The sequence below is a fragment of the Tachypleus tridentatus genome, chromosome 13 (assembly GCF_004210375.1).
Source record: "Tachypleus tridentatus isolate NWPU-2018 chromosome 13, ASM421037v1, whole genome shotgun sequence".
NCBI classification, from domain to species: Eukaryota; Metazoa; Arthropoda; class Merostomata; order Xiphosura; family Limulidae; genus Tachypleus; species Tachypleus tridentatus.
Genome location: NC_134837.1, coordinates 109,635,197 through 109,649,920, shown reverse-complemented (window position 1 = coordinate 109,649,920; position 14,724 = coordinate 109,635,197). Strand labels below are relative to the sequence as shown.

The following is a 14,724-nucleotide window of genomic DNA, read 5'->3' as shown; positions in this document are numbered from 1 at the left end:
ACAATTTTATACCTATTTGATAGATGGAAACTTTGACTTTTTAATAGTTTCAGGTAATATATAATTAAACATTGGAGAGAACTATTAACAAATCCTGAGAGAGAGAATATGGTATGAGGGTTCAATTTTCTCTTCTGTGGCTCTGCAATCAAAGAACATTGAGGACTGTAAAAATTATGATTTGTCTGAGCAATTAGAATTCTACAGTACGTAATTTATGTCTCATTTCAAACCTTTTCATGCGGTGGTGGATAAAAAGAATGAAGACACTATGTTTATCACACTAGTGGAAATTAAAGATTTTTTTACATTACTTTGTAGAATTAGGAACTTAAAACTTATATACTATTAAAATATGGATTATTAACTATGATTTTATGCTATACTAATTGGTATGACATAAATAAAAAGTAGTTTAATAACATTTTCAATGTGAGACAAAATTTCTGTCATCTGTATTAAATGATACTCAGGACAAAAGGGTTAATTAACAGCACTATTTAATTATATACCATTTAAAAGTCAAAAGCTATAAATTAATGGTATAAACTGGTTGATTTGGGCAATATCTAAAATGAGTAGTTAAGAGGTTTTGTTAATAGTTGTAATTTGTAACATTTAAGAAAAAATCTTTTCATAAATGTTCTAAAACTAACTTGAATGTGATATACAAAAAATTCTGTAAAATTATTTGTGTGAACCACATAAACTACCTACCTCCCATCTATTAGTGAGTTTCTGAAGCATGCCATAGGATGGTAAAAAACACAGAATGCCATGAGGAACGACCTAAAAGTTGCCATAAAACAGTATAATCTTCATAAAGTGATAATAAGATTCCAAAATTTTATTGATCCAAATTTATACAAAATTATATAAAAGAAGTTTAAAAAATAATGGTTTTACAGAAAGTAATTAAACTTCTGAAATAAATGACAAAAATGTGGTTAATTTTTAAGTTTGTAAAAAAAGGAAATTATTGAACTAAATTAAAAGTTATTCTAAAACATATTCTAGAACTTATAAAAAATATGAATTTTAACGAAGTAAACATAGGTTGGTATTATTGAATACCTTAAGTACATACATTACAGAATACCTGAAGATATTTAACACCTTGTTATTTCAAAATCCATGAAAGAAATATAAAACACTTAAATACTGTTTTAAATATAGCCAATACTGGAGGAGTCCTGAACATATTTTTAGTTGTTTGTTATGTATTTACACCTATATTTGTTTAAACTGTGTAAAAGATACACTAAAGCAAGCAGAATGCACTTGTGTAATTTTATGTATAACTACACACAAAAAATGAGGTATATTTGTTAACCTGAAATATGCTCTCTAACTTGTAAAAGTTTAATATAAGTAAATAATTCCACACAATTAAATAAATTATAAAACGGTTATAAGCTTCTGCAATATACTTTACAAATTTGTAGAACCAGTTGTCCAATTTCATCCTGGAATGCAAAGGTTTCTGCATGACGAAAGCAGCCATTCAAAAGAGCTCCACTAGGTCCATGACTAATTGTTCCTACCCAAATCTATAAATGAAAAATGGGATTCAATATAATAGATTTAAAGCATTAAACTTGAGACTGTTAATTTGCAAAAAGGCTTTACATGATACTGACAAATACTACATCAATAAACTTATCAAAAGAAACATATCAATATTTCTTAAGTCTAATTTGGTACCAGTTCCAGACCTGTCAACTATTACAATTTAGACAATTATTCCAATTTGGTTTTCATTTTGTGCCTGTAAAAATTATCATTTTATGCAAAATTCAAAAATTTTTTTTCAATGATATTTTTTTTCTGCTAATAGTTTTCTGGAAGTATTTCTTCTCTCTCCACTTAAATAATTTGATCAAATGATAGATGTCCATATTATGGACACAGTAATTTTGCTATAGTTGTATGACATTAAATTTATAACTTGGAATTCAGTTATGGTGAACAAAAACACCTTCATAACAACAAAATAGAATGGTATTATTGGTAAAAGCATTGGCTAATAACAGTTGACAACTTGTATACAGAGCAGAATGACTGATACTAACAATGGGAAAATAATGTTAACAATCTAAACACAGAACAGTGCTACTGGTACCAACATTGCCTAACTGCTATTAACATTTTGTACAGAGAACAGTACTACTAGTTTCAACAATGGTTAATTAATGTTAATAATTTATACATGGAACAGTATTCTTGGTAACAACAATGTGTATTTACTTTTAACATTCACAAAGTAGAATGGTAATACTTTTAAATACAATAAAAACTGTTACTTGAATATTGTCAACAGCATTATGTTTCCACATGTAATAACCTTGGGTGATTACATGTTTAAGTAGTAAAAATCCATGTATCAGTCTCAAATTTAAAGCCCTTGTGTCATAAAATGTAAGAAATAAAGAAAAAAACAGAAAATCTTATCTTTTCACAAACTAGAAGACAATCAAGTATTAAAAACTTAAACTATTAGCCTAAAGGTTATAGAAATTACTTTATTAATTATTAATGAGTTGAAATACCGTATACACCATAAATAAAAGTAACAAAATAAAATTAGCAAAATAATATTTTTATAACTCCGTAGTTCTTTAATAAAACATGTCTCACTACAAAAAAAAAAGTCAGTTCAACCACAAAACAGAAGTATAATGATGAATAACAGGACAAAGGCAGCAAACGTTTGACACGTATATATTCAGTAACAAACATTTAATTCTTGGATATTTCAGAAAATAAATATTCCACCTTTAGCAGGCTATACTGAACATAGTGAATTATTAAGCACATTAAACTTCAAATCCTACTGAATGAATCTATTATTATGGGATGCTCTACAGCTTTCTCATTTGCTTGGAAAAAAAAATTGACAAACTCTGAAGATTATCATTGGACATTCAATTTTTATTAACTTGCAAATACTAACAAGTCATTCTCAAATTCCTCTACTTTAAGACTACAAACTGTTATTTAGAGAAATCTCCTGCCAACATCATCTTTTGGAAGAAAAATAAAATTTGAAATTCAAACAAAAAAAAAAACAGTGTAATATTCAACATGAATGACTGAAGAATATACTACAAAATATTTTATTATGGACTGACTTCAACCACCTGATCAACAACATTAACACAAAAACTGAAACCTTCCTGGAACACAAGCAGATTATTAAACTAAATAAATTAATGCCACATAAAAATACCAACAGTACAGATCCTAACAATGTAATTTTTAACTTAAGTGGTAATATACTTAGTGAACCTTATAAAATTAACTAGCTGAGGGACTAAAGTATCCCCCCCAATCAACTTAAGTTCTGTGATTACTTGTTCTCCTTTCCTTTAAGAGTACTTGTAAAATTTAAAATACCTCAACCTATTTTTTAACAGAAATGGTTTCCAGAACCTAGAGAACTTTGTAAAAACAAGATTCAAAAATGCTGCTTTGTCTTCATTCAACTACAACTCCAATAAAACTGCTTTCACCGCTCTATAGGAACTAGCTAATAACCAAAATATCATTGTCATCCAACCTGATAAATGTAAGTGTTATTACACTTAATAAACTGAATTACATCAACAAAATACAAAATACACTCAGTAATAAAACAAAATTCAAAGCTCTTAATGTCGACTGGCTAAAGCTCACCACAAAATGTGAAAAAAAACACAAAACTTTAGAAATTATAAGCATTACAATTACATTTCATTTCTTGAAGACATTCAACTCACAGGCTCCCACTCAGCTCTCATGTATGGGTTGCCTAAAATTTGCAAAGGAAACATTCCTTACAAACCTACTTTCTCCAGTATCAGTTCCCATACCTATGAATCAGCTAAGTTCTTTGCTCCTATTCTAAATTCACTCACTTTCAATGAGTTTCCAGTTAAAGATTCCTTTTCCTTTGCTAAAGAAATTTTAAAATTAATAAAGTCAATCAATACATACTTACTAGTTTGAGCATTCATTCGTTATTCACAAACATTCCTCTTGAAGAAACTATATAAATAATATTAAATAAACTTTTTCCCTATACAAATTGCCAACAATTTGAAGAATTATTTAAACTTGCCCTGAAGGAAGACAAATTGTCTTCAACAGTCAGCTATATGACTAAATAAGTGGTGTGGCAGTGGGTTCACCTTTAGCGCTGCATCTTGTTAACAATTTGTCACTACGAGTATCCCTGGTTAGACATCTATCCTAGTGAATACAAACCAGCATAATAAAGAAAGCATATTTATTCTTTAGAAGCTCCACTCACATTAAACAGTTTTTAGATCATTCATGTTTGAAACACCCAAACATTAATTTTACTTATGAAACTGAAAACAATTGGTAAACTGCCTTTTATTGATATCCAAATCAACAGATTATACTGCCACATCACAATATCTATTTATCATAAGAAAAACAACACAGTCAGGCTTACGTACTTGTTATGACAGTTTTATTCTGAATTCATTTAAAAGTAATCTTATTTTCAGTCTCCTTCTCAATAAAGCACATAACATCTGTTCTAACTACCTTCCTCTTCATTTGGAAATAAACACCTTACAGAACACTAATAAACAATGGCTATCCCATGCATTTTATTCAAGTTCTAACAGGTAACTTTCTTTCTCACAAATTTGAAGCCTCACCAAAAACATACACAGTTGACAAATACCCATTAAGATTGATCATTTCTTTTATAGGTAAGAAACATTTTACTTACATTACAAATTTTAAGAATATTTAAGACATTTTATCTACAAGTTCAGCTACAAACAATATTTAAATTACAACTCAAAATACAAAATCTACTCAGATCTAAGGACCTATTTCCTATCCCCATGCACTTCAGGATTGTATATAAATACACATCTGGTGGCTGTAATGCCACTTAAATTGGTACAAATTGTCAAATCCACCAGACTCCTTGTTTCATACACATAGTGAAAACACTAACCATCCAATTTTGATTAAAAATTTCAAAGACATCTCATCTGGATCATCAAATACTGAACTTTCAATTAAAGAAATTTTATCCATTTTAAATGAACTCCCAAATTTAAGTAATAACACAACTTTACTACAATTAAGTCTATTCAAAATAGGTGTACAATAATGTTACATCATACTATTCAGTGTTTATTTGTTTGTCTCTTAATTTAATTCAAACTTTTATGTTGTATTTTCATTACTTTTATAGAATGTTTAAACTTTATAATATACTTGTAGCTAATAATTTACCAAATTCAACATAGTGTTCTGAAGATGAAATATGTACATTAGGAAACATTCAAGAATTAATTGTTTGTTACTGAACATGTGTGTCAAATATTCATTGTTGCTACTGTCATCCTGTCATCCATTATTAAACTTTCAATTTCCACTGAATGAATCCAAAACAGAAGTATAATTCCTCTACATAACAAATTTTTTAAGGTAAGAACTACTAAAACACTTCATAAAATATTTTTAGTATATGAATACAGAATCTAGCCATAACTGTTGACTATCAAATTTTATAGAAAAATATGCAATCTGAAGTTGTTAAATTCGACCTAACTACCTACTATGGCATAAAATTTATGAACATGTCCTTAAACAAAAGTCAGAACAAAAATAAATCCTTGATGATCTACCTTACTCAGATTAGAGTAACAGACTTACTCAAATTAATTTATAAATAGAGATCAGCATTATGTTTAATTTTTTTATTCATTAAAAATGTTTTATTTTACTTTTATTAAACAAGTTTTAAGCAGATTGGCTTACGATTAAAGACTATTTAATACAACTCCTGTTTTCTGAAATAAATGTAAATAGCTGGTTATGTACTAATAATACTACAACATGCATCATTTTTTTTTTTTTTTGGTTTAGTATTCTTTGACTTTTTAATGTTATGAACAACTGAATAAAAGCTACTATTATTGACAAGTGTCCAAATAAGCCAGAACCATTAATTCCTGATATGATCCACTAGATGTTTGCCAGAAAAAAAAAGATAGTTACATTTTACCTGTGACTTGTTAATGATATGATTGGCTTCCAACTGAACTGGAAATGGGACATCTAGCTCTGACTGGAATGATTTCATAGGTGAGAGTGTTCCTGATGTCACAATTAAAGAATGGATTTTGCCTTGAATATCTGAAAAAACCTAAAGCAAATGATGATAATCGGATTAAAATACATAATATTTTGAAAGCTTTCTATATTAAGAAGTGTACATCAAATAATCATATATAGGTGATTATTTTCAGGTCTTTTTCCCACCCTGTAAGATACTTGTTCAGGATTGCATGATTAATAAATTTTGGCCAACAAGTCAGATAAATCTGCTGGTTGGTTGGTTTGGTGTTTTATGGTGCAAAGCAACTAGGGTATCTGTGCCAAACATCTGGTAAAATGTTAAAGTAAAATTATTAAAACTCATAAAAGGAAATTAAAGTAAAACAAGGTAAAGTTTAATTTTTCCTGCTTTCAAGTTATTTGATGTTACGGCCATTTTCTAATTTCAAATAAAACTAGACATACTTTGATTCTTAGAAGTGAATCACATTATAAAAGGTCTAATGTATAAATTTAAAAAAAACTTAAATAGCATTAAATAGACTAATGGCCTTTAAAAAATTTAAGACACTTCCAAGGTGGACAGTGTCATCATCACCAATAACACTGTCTAATGTTACAGATAAACCTTGGGACAGAGTATGTTTAAAATGGTGCAGTTGTTGAGAGTTGTAACAACAGTAAGACAGTAAAATGTGGCTTACTGTTACTGTTGCCTGTAACAACACAGACAATGCATTGGTGCATCAGATCCAGATAAAATAAAATGATGAGTTAAAAAAACTGTAACCAATGCGTAGTTTAGTTGGAACAACTTCCTCTTTCCTATCCTTACAAAAGCAAGATACCCAATGTCAAATAGAGGGTTTTATTTGGAAAAGCTTGTTTTCACATTGCCCACTCCAAGTCAACTGCCACATGTTACAGAGCTGAGCCTTGAATACAGGACTATAGTCCATGTAGGAAAGAGGCACAGCAGTGATAGTGCCAGAGCAGATGGATTTAGTTGTGGTATCGGTGAGCCTGTTTCCAGAGAATACCAATGTAGCATGGTATCCAGAAAAACTGGATAGAAGTAGATGTTAAAGAGAAATAAGCCAGTCAGTTTTGAATATCACCAAGAACAGGATGAGAACTAATGTGAAGCAATTTCAGGGACAGTAGAGAACTAAGCAAGTCAGTATAAATAATGCAGTTTGAGTATTGCTTAGCTTCTATGTGATTCAAGGCAAGAGAAATGGCATACAGTTCAGCAGTGAACACAGAAGCTCTGATTTCGAACCATCTGTATAAACAGAAATGGAAGGATGATTCAAAAGATGTTCAGCAAATAACAGACAGTATTTCCAACTGGGAGTGTCTTCTTTTCTCAGATGACTTAAAGCCATGGGACTTTAATTAGCCATGGTGGGATGGACTGACCATGTTATCCAAGGACATACTCAATTCATCCAACTGAACCTGGATATGAAAGCCAAAAGGAGTAATGAAAGATCATCTGTTCTGAAAAAGCGTGGCCTACTGAGGAAGGAAAACACAACCTCAGGTGAAATGCTTTGGTAAGGAACGAAGTTTTAAAGCATACATGCAAAGGAGGTTTATAACACACTGTGTATAAGCTCTGAGCTGGGAAAGTGCAGAAAGCCCCAGTGCAGAGCCAAAGTCCCTGTTGATGAATGGGGTTCAGCATCTTTAAGACAAAGGTCCTGGCAGAGCCATAGACCAATGATCCATGGTCTTGTTTTGATCAAATAATAGCACGACATCTCTTTAGCACAGAACATCGATCTGCTCCCCAAGTGGTAAAAGAGAGGACATGGATGATGTTCAGTGCTCTTGTACATTTGACGCGTGGCTGCTTGATGTGTGGTATAAAGGTCAGCTTACAGTCAAACATAAGACCTAATAACTTTGTCTCAGTAACCACAAGCAGCACAACTTCACTGATATGGAAGTTAGAATCAGGGTGAATATGCCATTGGCAGCAAAAGTGCATGTAAAAGTTTTTACAGAGAGAGAAATTAAAACCGTTTGCTGTGGTCCACTTCAGTAAATGATTGAGTGCAATCTGTAGCTGCTGTTCAATATATCTCTCGTTTGATGACTGACATGAGATGTGAAAGTTGTCAACATTAATCTATATACTGAAAAGTGTGACACTCAAAATACAGCCCTGCCTTGATGATGGCAGGTGGAAGCAGTGAGGTAAATGTCAGAATGAGGACGTTGGTCGGCATCATAATTCCATCTTTGCGAGTGGAGATACGCCTCACTGCAGAAACTCCTTGGGTGGAAAAACCAGCTAGAATCTCTGACTCTGGGATGTTCTTCAAATCCCTCTCAACAATAACTCTTTGTGACAAATTAAAAGTAGCATGAGGTGTAGCCTCAATAGGTATATCCCCAATCGCCTTTAAATGTAAGAGGAATTCACTGTGTTGAGATGTGAATGTTTCCACAAATATGTCACCTGTGAACTGTTTTTTGACTATTTTATTTAAGTTTTTATTTGAAGGATCTATAATAAAAAAAATATATTTTGGTGCCCACTGACTCCAACCCCCACAGAGCCCTATGAAGGGACACATTACAGTGCCAAACAAGGACACTGCAGCAATGCCAGGAATTCCTGAGCACCATACCCAAACACCAGCATCAGATAGTGTCCACAACACCTGTTGAGAACATCCAACACTGGTACTTAGTTGACCCTAGCCCAAGTGGAATGACTGTTGACCCTAGGGAGGGGGGTCACCCCAAGGCCCACTATTGTGGAAATTATTTTCATGCTAATTATGAATTAAATAATTAAAAAAAAGACATTTCAACTTTAAAATTCTCCAAATTCCAAACAAAGGAAAAAATCTTCAATTGTTTTCCATCCTGTTGTTCTTTGGTATTTTCTGTGTTTGTTCTTTATGTGAATTCACAGTACTGTGGAAAAGTGTTAGGACAAAAGAATATTTTGCCATTCTTTCCATTTTATGTGGTTAATTCTTCCATGTGATCACAGAATGCAAATTTCAACACTATGGTAATGCTTCACTGATACCTTTTGACAACTAAATGAGCCAAGGTGAGAATACTTATCATTCTTTAGAATTCCTATACATTTGCACCAATGGAATATCATGATGGTTCTGCTTGAATGAACATACTTATCAAATTTAGGGTGTGAAATAACTGTTACACTACACCATGCAGTGTCTTAACCATATAGAAAGTTATCAAGGAGCTAGCATATGGTATCAGTACATGCTAGAAGAAATCAATTTAATAGCACTCCACAAAGAATCCTTGATAAAAGTATTTTTTACTGACATATGTTTTGTTGCCAGTCAGTGGAGCAAAATTCACATAAAAGATTTACATTTTGCTAGTTAGACTCTCCAAAAAATCTGCTGCTGACTTGAAATGCTCCCCAAACACTGGCAAGTACATTCTAGACTGTGAGATCAAGATAGGTAAATTTTAAACTAGAAAAGGAAGAGGCAGAATACAAACTCAGGACAGAAGAAAGACTACAGCTGATCTTAAGCATGAGATAAATGACCAAGTACCAAATGATAGAAAAGTGTTCAGATTTAAAATATTAAGAAGACTCAACAAAAATGGAATATTTAGTTTTGTAGCAGTTAAAAAAAATCTTTACTTCTAACCTCATATATTATAAAAAGACTGAAATTTTCTAAAAAAGTACAAAAACTGCACTGCTGATAATTGGAAAAGAGTATTACAGACAGATGAGTCCAAATTTGAAACACTTGGTTCAAATCATAGATTGCACATTTGGCAGAAGAAAGGTGAAAAATATGTACCTCAATGCATAGCACCTACCATGAAGCATGGGGGAGAGAGCATGATGGTATGGTGGTGTTTTTCTACTGAGCTAACATGAGATATTTGAAAAACTGATGGAATAATGAACCACCATAAGTGCCATCAGATACTGATCTATCATGTTATAACCAGTGGTTTGCATATTATTGGTATATGACTCCAGTACCATATAGATAATGACCCCAAGTCTAGAGTAGAATCAACTATAACTGAAAAATATTTCAGATATTTCATTTCATCAATAATTGTAATCATTAGTTTCTTCACAATTAAAAGAATGAACTCTTCGTACATAGTATGTTATATGCTATTTTGGTTATCACTTCCAGAACTGCATATTTATTGAGATGTTTTTGCATTAAAAAAAAAAAAGACTGAAATTTGCTATTATGTTTTAAACATCCTTGAGTTTTCTTTTCTGACAGGTTTAACACTGATTATTTTCTTCTGAAAGCCAAACCTCTAGTTGCTAAGCATAAACACTGTTACAACTACACATATAAGTACATTTCTCCAATATGTAATATCTGTTTTGTATTGACTAATCTATTCTTCCTAAAGGTTTAATGCAGTTAAGCAGACTTAAATCACAATATCTCTTATCAAAGGTATCTTTACCAAAAAGAGAAGAGTTGTGATGTTTATGAAATAGCTGATGTGTATATAAAGTACACTACATTTCAAAGTAGGATACAGTCATTGTCTGAATTTTCTTTCACCATTGATAAGTGTTCAAAAACAATTTGGCAACAGTCCTTGAAGGTTAAAGATGACATCTTGTAGTGTGGATGTACAGCCTAAATCGAGATTTACATTGTTTTGAACACCTCTGGCAAAGAGTGCTTAGAGGAAAACATTGTTACAAAGAAGGGTTGGCTTCTTTATCTTCTGCTTCTCATTTTCCTGCTGACCAGTTTTGAATGTTTCTATCTCATAATGGATTAGGCAATCCTAATGAGAACAGTTAGATGCATCCTCCTTCCATGTGTTTAGATTATTGATGCTTTTTTGAGGTTGGATTTCAGGTTGTCTTTCTATCTTTTTACCCTGAACGAAAGTACTGTAATGAAGTTCTGAGAAGGGCACTTGATAAGTGAGGCATTGTTCTTGCACATGAAGACAGTAAACAGCCCAACAAATTTGATCTTTTTATCAGCTGGACTTCAATGCCTGTGGAAGCCTCTTCAGGGATGCTGATGTTGGTTTTTCTGTCCTCCCATTTGATTTCAAAAATATAAAAGATGCACCTCTGATGGAATCTCTCAGGTATTTTGAAGTGTCTTCTGTCCACTGTGCATGTTTTTTGTCACACAGGAAAACAGTGATGACCACCACACTGTAACTGCATTTCTTTCTTAGATCTTTGTTGTTGAATATGTATTAACTCAGTCTGTAAAAAGTATTTCCAGTAGTGCTTATTCTGTTTTCAACTTCCTAATCAATTATGGTATTTGATAATAGATGACTGTGAAGATAATGGAAATTTTGGGAGGTGTGAAGTTTGATCTTAAAAGTTTCTGTTGAAAGATTATTTTGTTTTGTTTTTTACATTCATGAAAAGTCCAAGTTTCATGTAAGCAGAGTTAATGAGATCCATTGTCATTTGCATGTCAACAGGATTATGGGTAATTATCACATAGTCACTGGCATAGCAAAGATCACTGGGGTTGACAAGGGTAACTTTGATTCTGGCCTTCAAATATGAAGGCTGATAAACTTGCCCTTGTAATGATAATGAAATTTAACACCAGCAGAAAGGTATTTTGTATACATAAAGGTTGAAGAGAGTCAAAGCCATTACACATTCTTACTTTTAAAGGCAGCAGTTTGTTAATTTTGACAGAGTACAGAAGTAGTCATTTCATTGTAAAGGAGTCTCAAAATTCAGACAAGTCTTCCAGGACAGCCAAGTTTGTCAAAACTTGTTCCATGATACTTCACAGTCTATAAAGCTCATGTACAAATTCTGGTCTTGTTCTCAACAGTTTTCTTGCACTCAATGTACCACAAAAATCATGTCAATAGTTCCATAAGAAGATTTGAAACCACACTGTGATTCAAGGATGGCTCTCTCAGCTGTCAGAGATATTCTGACTCCCAGGATCTATGACAAGATCTTTCCTTGATCAGAGGGAAATGCCTTGATATTTTTTTGTTCCATTCTTTTGTTTAATTTGTTCAAAAATTCTTTGAATATAGCATTTGTCATCCATGCTTTCCTCTATAACCTGGATTTGAAGGATGAATGATGGAGTCTCCAAATCAGGAGTGTTCCATCATGTTGAAATATCTTGGCAGGATTCAATCTTCAAACAAATAGTGCCATTGTTCACGATTGATTTCCATCCACTGAATATTCTCTAACTGACAAAGAAAATCAGTGCTGAGATCTTGTTCAGGTGGATATAAAATAACATAATCTGTGGTTTGCCAGTCAATAATCCATTCAGCTAGATCAGAAGTAGCTTTGAATTCTTCAATTATTGATTGTTGGATTATCTGTTATTTCTCAAAATCCACCACCAGACATTTTCAATAAAAATTGATAATATGAATGCATAAACTAATAAAATAAGAGAAAAATATAATATAACAATAAACTTCTATGATCTTCAAAATGAATTATTTCAACTCTAAATGCAATACCTTAATATTAAGTACCAAATGACCTCAATAATAATTTAATTTACAACAAACAAACAACTACCTAGAAGCATGGATAAATTTTTGTCAAATTTGACAGAAACCATAAAGTGGCAACTACATACTCTTACTGGAAAGAAAAATGTAAAGTTGAACTTCATCATCACAGCATACCTAATATAAATATTCCACCTGACTCTTCATCTATTCAATTGTCCACACAGGAAACACCTACTTTAAAAATATCATGTACATAAATAGCTACCTGAATGTCTATTTATTAAACAAATTTACATGCTGAAATTCAAAAAAGAAAAATAGATTAACTCTGTTTATACAATCAAACAACACATTTGCACGAATAAGTGTAAATACAGCAAAATTCTAAGTGCAAATCATAAATATATTCTCTGCCATCTGTTGATCACAGTCTATGTACATTATATACCATGATGTCTATAAAAAAACATTTCCCTCACAAACACTTTCTTACTTTAGACACTTCTACCTGATAACTAACATATTGGCTTTCACACACATGTACTACTTCCACATTGTCAAAATAATTAATAATAAAGAAACAACTGCCAAAATAAAACTAAATCTGATTCTACTAACTATACACACACACACACACACAGAGTAAAACCTGTCTATGGCAGAATCTCACAGGACCAAGTAAAATTTCTGGATTAAGCAGGTTTTCCAGCTTAGACAGTGAAAATGTATTTTCTTAATTAAATATAATTTTTAAGCAAAACATTATACTTGCTTGACTCAAGGGAAGTAAGACGTTTGTGAACAATGTTGTTATACTGTTTATGCTATATTTACTAGAATAAGAACAAAAATAGACGTTTAATATATACATAAGTACACAAAATCATAATCAAATTTATTTGAAGAAAGTGTCCAATTTCAGCTGTTTCATTTTTTTAATGGGCTTTCCAATGCGGTTAAAAGAGCTACAATTATACGTCCTTTTCATGATGTTCATTCTCCTTATTTATTCTGCATACAATTTGACAGTGTTAATATAATTTAACACTTGTGATGAAGTAAGAATTTCTGTTTCCACACTATCTTTTCCATTTTGTTCATCTTCTGAATCTCTCATAGATTCTTGTGATTCTCTCATAGATTTTAAATCAATTTCATCACTTTCTGTTAAAACATTCATGTCAACGTTCACAAAACTTTCCACATTCACAGAATTACCTACATCAATCTTCTCAATCAGAATTTGGATTTCATTAGAATCATCATAACAAACAACCTCTCCACAATCTCCACCATTATCAAGAATAAAACCAAAGTTTTGAAAACGCTTTATTACGCATTTGATTGAATGACTTAAAAACGCAACTGCATCTAACACATCAATTTTCATTCATTTTGTACACTGTATAATTCCATTATCTAGTGGTTGTAGAACTGATGTTGTACATGGAGGATGAAAGACTAAACAAACATTTGACAGTTGAACTTTTGGGTGACAAGTTACATTATCTAGAGAAAGTAAAATATTCCTATTTACTTGTTCCATTCTTTTGTTTAATTTGTTCAAAAATTCCTCCAATATAGCACTTGTCATCCACATTTTATTATTCACTTTCCATTCTACAGGAAGTTGATTCTTCCTTACTTTACTGAAACAGCATGGATTTTCACTTTTACCTGTTGCCCATGGTTTCTCTAGTTTTCCATCAGCAAATGCAACCAGAAGTACAGCCAATCATTCTTTCAAATAGTGACCCTTGGAATAAAGATGGCAGAAAAAAGAACAGAATATATTTAACTAATACTGTAAATATGTGGTGTGAATATTTTGTTTAAATGGTAACAAGCAGTTGAACATAAACGTATACTACAATATAAGTGACATTTAAGAAACACATGTAAAAGCCAAAAATATCAATATTTGATGAAGCAACTTACCACAGCTGGATTTAAACACCACAAATTAAATGAATAACTGTAGTCCTTTGACTTTTGAGTTGACCTTTGGGTGTTCAACCAAACCTCAAACTATAATATAAGAAGTATTAATGGTTGTTTATCTTCAATTCCATTCCATTAAAACACCATTTTACAGATCTATTTATTAAACTACTGCATAATTAAATACAATTTAAAAAAATGTACAGTGAA

The 14,724-nt window shown here is 31.6% G+C and overlaps 1 protein-coding gene across 5 annotated transcripts in view; it reads right to left on the bottom strand.

Moving 5' to 3' along the window:
- Window positions 1-14,724, bottom strand: part of LOC143237740 (Fanconi anemia group J protein-like) — a 103,560-nt gene that overhangs the window by 13,763 nt on the left and 75,073 nt on the right. For all 5 annotated transcript variants that reach the window (XM_076477289.1, XM_076477292.1, XM_076477290.1 and 2 more), the window contains 4 exons: window positions 14,512-14,601; window positions 6,038-6,178; window positions 1,431-1,550; window positions 718-789 (listed from right to left, as the gene is read on the bottom strand). In XM_076477289.1, the coding sequence (XP_076333404.1) occupies window positions 718-789; window positions 1,431-1,550; window positions 6,038-6,178; window positions 14,512-14,601 (423 nt within the window). The remainder of the gene's footprint in view (window positions 1-717; window positions 790-1,430; window positions 1,551-6,037; window positions 6,179-14,511; window positions 14,602-14,724) is intronic.